At 45.1% G+C, this 8,842-nt stretch overlaps 1 protein-coding gene across 1 annotated transcript; it reads left to right on the top strand.

Moving 5' to 3' along the window:
* Window positions 1–7,523: 7,523 nt before the first annotated feature.
* LOC108799680 (olfactory receptor 1361-like) lies at window positions 7,524–8,441 on the top strand. Its single transcript, XM_018571577.1, has one exon. It carries the CDS (start codon window positions 7,524–7,526, stop codon window positions 8,439–8,441), a length of 918 nt encoding a protein of 305 aa, XP_018427079.1.
* The last annotated feature ends 401 nt before the right edge of the window (window positions 8,442–8,842 follow it).

Raw genomic sequence — 8,842 nt, forward strand, 5'->3', positions numbered from 1 at the left:
GAGAAGCATGTCATGCTTCAATGATCACAGATCAGATCGGGGAACAAATGTTCCCTGGTCTGCTCCGGTTTCCATTTTGACACTGTGTGCCGTGGTCCCGGCACCATCCTGGCTAATACTGTAGTTGTAGCAGCTGTCCCGGGCCCCCCAGAGGAGTGTGAGACCCGAAAACTACAGCGGGTGAGGTGGTGGTTTGAAGGGGGGTGGGCGGCACCACCCTGGCCAATACTGTAGTTGTAGCAGCTGTCCCCGCCTGCCAGGCGTCATTGGTTGCTAAGCCGCGGCGGTCCTAGAAGCCAATTACTAAAACAAAGGAGAGACCTGTGCAGGGGGGGCCTGTGCCTCAGAGGCCAGTGTATCCTCTGCCAGCCAGCCATTACCCAGCATGGGCTGGTGATCGCAGTCCAGACAGAACCACCACTCTGAGTCTCTAAAGTCTGTGTCTGAACCATGGTCCGCCATTAAGTGACCCCAATGAATAACATATTAAACAGCATCATACTGAACCCTAGTAAAAATATAGTTCATATGACCCAAAGCATTTATGTATCTGTCCCAGTTACTATACGTTGTTTGTACGCTCTATTAACAGCCATTAATATATTCATTAGTAGTTATGTGCTTGTATGATAAACAATAAACATTTTATTTTATGCTGCTGAATTTACCTGGTTGATTCAATGCCTTCAATACCCTTCATCATCACATAATAATCTCAACACAACATGTGTTATATGCATATTGTCAGGCAGCACATGTGTGAAGAATTTCCCTGTTGCCTGCTCTTCAAGCTGATTGATGGTCATTTGTAAGTTGGTCACACACCTGTGTTGCAGTCCAGATGTAGGTCAGTCATCATTCTCAGCAATTACTAGTTCATTACCTGCATCTGTTACTTCCCATTGCCTCTCTCTGCCATCTTACTGCTTCCCATGTGCCCTGGGGTTTGTGTATATAGTGCGATTATCCCATTATCTCTTTCCAAAGGACCTATAAAGGTTAGTTTGGTTCTATGGTGAATGTCTTCAAATCTTTTTTCCTGATCTCTTGTTAGTGACCTTCATCAGCCTGAGACGGAAGGAACTCTGCCTGCTTCCCATTACTGCTCTAGGGCTAGGAAAGCGGATTTCCTGGTATGACCTTAGGCTTTTCCCCAATTATTATTTTGCCCCTCTCTTCAAATAGTTGATTGGATCCTCTGCCTGATCATGACTGTACTTACCCTGACCCTTTGGGTTTGTCTGGCTCACAGGTGCTGACCTCTGCCTAGTCTTCATTTAGGGCTGGACCACTCTGTCCAAGTTCCATAACCAGGTACATAAAAACCTGTGGGAGCACATACAGCTTTTTAGAAAAGTGGCTACCAAAGGTGAAGAGTGGTGCAGGAGGAGTCATCAAGTCTGAAGAAGTGATCCACCTTTACAAAATCCATGTAATGCCCATGTAGATTCCAGGAGTCAACAACAGCTTCAGCCCCCGATATTACACTGCCCCCTTCCCTAGGAACCACACAACAGACACAGAGGATGATCGTCAAACCAACTTTGCCGGATCAATTGCCAACACAAATATGCGTCAAGAAGCTCATATCTTACAGACACACACGGTACCCTCCATTACAATCACTAAGACACTGGCAGTGTAACAGTATGACGGCACAGCTGCATGGTGCCCTAATCCATCTCAGCAGAGTAGACATGCGCGATTCGTTGCGTTCCGAATCAAAATTCAGACGAATTTTCCGAATCAAAATTCAGACGAATTTTCCGAATTTTCCGAATCAAAATTCAGACGAATTTTCCGACATTCGGACACGTCCAAGTTTCCGAATCCCAATGCATCCGAATGTGTCCGAATCCGAATTTCCAAAACACAAAAATTCTCCAGCCTCAACCTGCCAGCCAGCCTGCAACCAAACAAGTAGCCCTGTCAACAGTATGCGTTAAAATCAGAGGTTTTAGTTCCACAAACTTTTGGCCAAAAATATGTAGAAGCCACACTGCCGTTTTCGTTACGGCAACACAGGAGCCATATACAGTATATACATATAATACTAAAACTGAGGCTCCCAGACCCGAATGGCATTCAGGAGCTCCCCAACATAAAGCTTCTCAGAAAAGTGGCTGTTTAGTTTGTGATAGAGTAAATAAGGATTAGTACCCATGCCTAATTTTTAATGGTATCCGGGGTTCCGATAGAGAGATTTGCCTCACTTCCCATTCTGCTGACAACGGTTTCACCAGACAGGAAGTGAGGGAAGTCTGCAACAGGGACACAGAGAGCAATACAAATCCTACAGGGGTTCTGGCCTTCCCCAAATCTACTAAAAAAATATTTCTCTGCCTGTTTCTGTTGAATTCTCTTCACTTCCTGTCTGGTAAAACAATGGCAGTAGGACAGGAAGTGAGGGGAAATCTCCCAGGTAGCAGAGAATTACATTGAAAAGGGGTTCTAACCCTTCCCCACTCAATCCAAAACTAAGAAGAAGTATTTTGGCTGGACATTTACTTTAACTGGAGAGGGGTGTTATTTGATACTGTAATGCACACTCAAAATCTGGGAGGCAGTGTGTGCTATCAGCACCAAGTGAGGCAAAGAAGCAACTACCAGACCATGTAAACAGTCAGGAACAACCTCAGCCACCATCATTACACTAGAACTATCAGTGCCCCCTTCCACATGGAACACACAGCAGATACAGAGGATGATCCTCACAGCAACTTTACTGCAACCCGAAAGTAATATAAATAAGTATAAAATCACAAGTTACATACAACCAAGGAATCCTCAAGTTCCATACACCCTAGGAACCTCTGATTTAAATTCACCCAAGGAAACCTTGACTTACATACACTCGAAGAACTCCAAATTTATGTACACCCAAAGAGCCCCAAACTAGCATACACCCAATGAATCTCCAACTTACGTACACCCAAGCAACTATTGCCTCATGTAAACCCAAGAAGAAACCCCCAACATATGTAAACTCAAGGAACCTTGGACTCAAGAAACCCAAGAGACTCTAGACTTGCATACACCCAATGAATTCTCAGCTTAGATACACACCCAACAAGCCCTTAACTTATATACACCCAAGAAACCTTGCACCTACATACATCCAAGGAGTTCTCAACTTACACCCAAGAAACCTCCAACTTTTAAAAACCCAGAGAGCCTTCATCTTGCATATGCTCAAGCATCCCTCTACTTACATACACCCAAGGAAGACTTAAAGGAGAACTATGAGGTGAGTGATTTTCACTCACCTCATAGTTCGAGCCGACATATGACAATGAAACTGTCACACGCCGCATCAATAGATCGGGAAATGAGCGAGCACATACCGTCGCTCTCTCACTTCTCGATCATGTCCCTGCAGAGAGCCATGACTGTCACTCACGGCTCCCTGCAGGGATTCTTCCCTCCCCTGTCCGATAACTCCAGCGCTGTCTGGCGGAACGGATGGGGGAGGGGGCGGGTACAACTGGCTCTGCCTCTAGATAGGCAGAGCCCACTGTCAATCACGCAGCTGGGTGGAACCAGACAGTAATGTCGGGATCCGTCCAGGCTGTGGCGGTCTCAGTATAGCGCGAGCTGTAGCTCCCTATATACTGAGCTTTGGGTGACGGGAGGACGCTAGTTTGTGTCCTCCCGTTAATCTTAGAAGAACTATGAGGAAAAACACTTACCCCATAGTTCTCCTTTAAGGAATTCTCAACTTCCATACGCCCACGAAACCTCCAACTTTCGGAAACCCAAAGAACCTTCACCTTGCATATGCTCAAGCTACCCTCCACTTACATACACACAAGGAAGACTTAAGTGACTGGCTGGCTTAAAGGAGAACTATGGGGTCTGGGCTTTTCCCCATAGTTCTCCTTAGTGTAACGGGAGGACACAAACTAGCGTCCTCCCGTAGCCTCATAGTTCTCTTTTAAATATTTTTTTTCTCTATTATCGTCAGGTTCACAATCAAAGTGCAAGATTTAAAATGTGTTTATTTTTTGCTTTGCCTTTTTTTGGCTACTTCTGCATTATTTGGGGTGAATCCAGCAGCAGGAAGGATGCTCTGATGCAGGAATTCATCCACAACATTTTCTTTAGTTAAAGCAACACACAGTGTTCTTCTTTTGTGCCGCCGGGTGGTGGGCCAAACAGACCAATGCTGCCAGCTCTGCTTAAAGGGCAGACAGCACGTTCCTTCCAATTTATGGTGGTTTTAAATTGAATAGTCACCTGACATGGTCTGGGATGAAAGAGGCGGAGCCTGTATGAGGAAGTAATATACTTTATTTGTGTCTGGTAAGGCCTGACTACTGAATTGGACCCTAAGAGTTTTACATTTTGATTTTTTTATTATTTATTTTTTACTATTTTTTGCTTTTACATCGATATGGAGATAATTTTTCTTAGAGTTAATAAACGCTTTACAATAACAAAATCTAATTGGATGAGGCTCATTATCTTTGATCGTTCTTCAGGGATGAAGACCCCCTAGAGGACTCGTGTTCCATCGCTGATAATGTCCCTGATGTACAGTCTCAGCTTTATCTATGTATTACGAGTATCACACACAATTCCTGATAACACTTCCCGCGAATTCTCATAGAACTTCCACATCGCTCCGTCCACCTCCATCCAGGTTGTTGCATTTATCCGAATGGAAGAATCGGATATTCCTTAACCCAAAACTTAAATCTTTTCATTAAAGGGGTTCTAAACCCTCTGTTTTTTTTTGCTTATATCTACTGCTAGCAAGCAGTAGATATAGGCAAGAAGTGGAGTTCATCCAGGTCATGGTCATATCTGTAAAGAATAAGTCAAGGCAACTGGACTGGCTGTATGTTTCTTGAAGACATTTCACTGATAATCCAACCAGCTTTCCCAATTCAGAATGACTTGTACAAAAATTATCTGGGAATAAATATGGTGAATGTCGCTCCAATCAGCATCATCTGTTAGTCACAACCAGGTGTTGATTTGCATAATTGGAGTCTAGGAGGTGTTATTAACCTGCCCAGAGAGAGGTGTTAGAACAGCATTGTGTGTGGCACAGCATAGAAGAGCCGAGCCCTCTGGTCAGGATTCAGCAGTATACCTACATCTAAAGGAAAAAGGTCACTCCTTTGAAGACAGTCAAGTACGCATCCTAGCAGGTGTGTTCCAGCCAGAGCCGTAGCTCGCTCCTTTTGCATCCGAGGCAAGAACAGAAAATTGTGCCCCCCAACAGACGTGTTCGGTATGTGACGTAATGCGCCCCGCCTCCAGCATGCGCATAATGCGCTGGTGGCCAAATCCAAAATAGCATAAAAATTTGTTTCATTTGACGAAACTAAAGAAAACATTTTTAGTTTCCGTTCATTTCACCCGAAAAATGTGTTTAGTCTTTGCACATGTCTTGTAGTGTGTGTGTGTGTGTGTGTGGCGTGTGTGTGTGTTTGTTTTTGCATTTTTTTTTCACTGTTGGGGGGCTTTGGGGGAAAAATCAGGGGTCTAAATTTCCATTTAGAAATAGAAAAGGAGATGGAGAACACAGAATCCTCTGCCCATACAGGTGGGGGAGAGCAGCGGGGATCCGAGGAGAAGATGGAGCGTGTGCCGCTCCTCTTTTCCCTGCTGAGCCGCGACTGTGTTGGCCGCCTGGCGTCCCTGTTGCCATAGGTGCCCTGTGTTTGTCCATGGCAACAGGTGCGAGGGGGCACAGCCAGGCTGGCCCTGGCTACGCCCCCTCTCAGCAGCGCCTGAGGTCAGTGCCTCACTCGCCCCATGGTAGCTACAGCCCTGGTTCCAGCCTCACAGCAGGTGTGTTCCAGCATCACCAGATTACAGACAAAGGACGGAGGTGGACTGCAGTGCAGCAATGTCTGTATACAAATGATCAAACTGCTCAGGTGTGCTGTGTGTAAGCATCTCATTTCTTTTTTGACTGAAACCCACCTCTGAACTGTATGAAATTGCATTTCTGATATTTTATATCATGTCTATCCATGAGCTAAATATAACATGATGTCTGTATGTGGGGTCAGCGAATACAACATACTTTAGCTATGTAAGGTAGGAGCCCCATTGGTGCATTGGTGGCCCCTCAGTCCATGGGTATAGAATACAGAGCAACACCACAAAAAATGGGTGCTTTGAAGGAACCTTCCAAACACAACCACACTCAACAATACAATTTCTGTAAAACTCAGATAAAAGCATTAAAAACATCTCAATGGTGTTATGTTCATACTCAGCAATACTGTGTGTATGTAACTGAATTCCATAGTACAGTAATACCTTGGTTTAAGAGCATAATTCGTTCTGACAGCATGCTTGTAATCCAAAGCGCTTGTATATCAAAGCGAATTTCCCCATAGGAAATAATGGAAATTCAGATGATTTGTTCCACAACCCAAAAATATTCATATAAAAATGATTACAATACTGTACTGTAATATAATACTGTACAAAATATAAAGAAAAATAGAACAATTACCGGTACCTTCGTGGCTGGTGTGAGGGGGACAAGAGAGAGGAGGATTATTGTGTAGGACGACTTTCACTCTCACTAATGGAATCACTGCTATCTCTTGACTCAATGGAATCTTTTTCATTTTGTGAAACCTTAGCAAGGAATCTATCCAATGTGACATTGCATTGTCGTTAAACAGTCTCATCGCTCGCACTGCTACAGCCTTATTCCGGTGGTGCTTTTCTACAAAATTTTGCTCTTATTGCAAGACATTGCTTGTATATCAAGGCAACATTTTTCAGAAATGTTTGCTTGTCTTGCAAAACGCTCTCAAACCAAGTTACTTGTAAACCAAGGTATTACTGTATATAAAATATTCCTACAGCCTTCTAGGCCCCCCTACATGGATACACACCATAGTGCTATAGCAAGGTATCCAAAAAGATGTAAACTGTCCAATATGGGTGGCCCAACCTTCAACGCGTTTTGCAGCCTGCTTCCTCAGGAAAAGAAGGAAGTAATCTATAATTCACATGGATATAAATGGAACATTTTCCACACTAAGAGATATAACAATGTAATATCACAACTTATATTTTACTTAATACCTTATTGCAGCAGTACATAAAGAGCACATAGCTCATGCAGCCTGAACAAACAAGCTTGTTTGTTGATCACTACTATGGGCTGCCCAGTATGTGCGTAACATCTCAAATATTAAAAAAGTCTGTCTGGATGGTCCACTTTATCCACTTTATGATACAAACCCCAAGGAGCAGGAGTAGTCACACTGCCTATTTAGGGAACACCAGGTCCTCTTGCTAGGCCATCCTCTGCTAACTGTCATACCTTTCCCACACTCCGCCCCACTCAAAACTATCATACCTTTCCCAAACCCCTCCACCCACTCATAACTATAATACATTTCCCACACTCCCCCCATGCCAGAGCTCTAATCCCTTTTAATACCTTTGAGCACAGTCTTTGTTCTCTTCCTTCTTATGTTTTTGATGTGTTTGCTACAATAACATTCCCATATTTTACTCTTTGCCTTCAGCTCCTGGGGGAGATGGTGGATACAAATTTCTCCGTACTTCAGTTTGTCCTATTGGGATTCTCAGATGTCCCTCAGATGAGGATATATCTGCTCTTCATGTTCTTTGTCATGTACCTCATAACCCTCCTGGGAAATGTGGTCATCCTTTCTTGCATCGTGTATGACAAGGCCCTCCACTCCCCCATGTACTTCTTCCTGAGCAACCTTTCATTGGTGGATATCTGCTTCACCTCCAGCACAATCCCCACCCTTCTCTCGACCCTGATCTCCAACAAAAGGTCCCTCAGCTTCCTCGCCTGCATCAGCCAGATGTTTTCCTTCATCTCCTTTGGAAACCTGGAGAACAACATCTTGGCTGTCATGGCGTACGATCGTTACGTGGCCATCTGCAGCCCCCTGAGATACACCGCGAGAATGAAGAGCAGTTTATGCGTTTGGTTGGTGGCCATTTCCTGGATTGCCGCTTGTTCTCATTCTCTTCTTCACACCCTCATGGTGACCGGTCTTCGATATGTTGGGCTAAAGAAGGTATTCCACTTCTTTTGTGAAATCTCCCAAGTCTTGGCTGTGGCGGACTCAGACACGTCATTAAACTTCTCCCTCATCATCACAGAGGGAGCGGTGTCCGTCGGCATCCCTTTCCTTTGTGTCATACTGTCCTACGGGTTCATCTTGGTGGCCATCTTCCAGCTTCATTCCACCGAAGGGAGACAGAAAGCGTTCTCCACCTGCTCTTCTCATCTGACGACGGTGTGCCTGTTCTACGGGACAATTACCGCGGTTTACTTTCGGCCTTCTGGTGGCTCAGGCGGAGTGGGAGAAAGAGTGGCTACTTTGGGGTACACCTTACTGACGCCGATGCTGAACCCCATTATTTACGGATTGAGAAATGAAGCGATGAAGAAAGTCATTGGGAAAGCTTTTCTGTAGACGGTTCGGAGAATATAATGCTGGAGATACGTATACGGTGACATAAGTCCAGGGGCGTAACCACAGATCCTGGGGCCCCATAGCAAAATTGTGATGGGGTCCCTCAGCAACCTCCCTACTGTCAATGATATTAAAGGAGAACTATGAGGTGAGTGCTTTTCACTCACCTCATAGCTCTAGCCGACCTGTGACAATGAGACTGTCACAGGTCGGCTCAGTAGATCGGGAGGTGAGCGAACACATACCGGGTTCCCTCACCTCTCGATCCTGTCACGGCTCTCTGCCGTGACAGGGGGAGGGGCTGGATTCCCCCCTCCCCGCTCCGATCCGCCAGCGCTGACAGGCGGAACAGACGGGGGAGTGGGCGGGTACAGCCGGCTCTGCCTCTAGATAGGCAGAGC

Source organism: Nanorana parkeri, unplaced genomic scaffold (genome assembly GCF_000935625.1).
Source record: "Nanorana parkeri isolate BGI_ZX_2015 unplaced genomic scaffold, ASM93562v1 scaffold1784, whole genome shotgun sequence".
NCBI lineage: Eukaryota > Metazoa > Chordata > Amphibia > Anura > Dicroglossidae > Nanorana > Nanorana parkeri.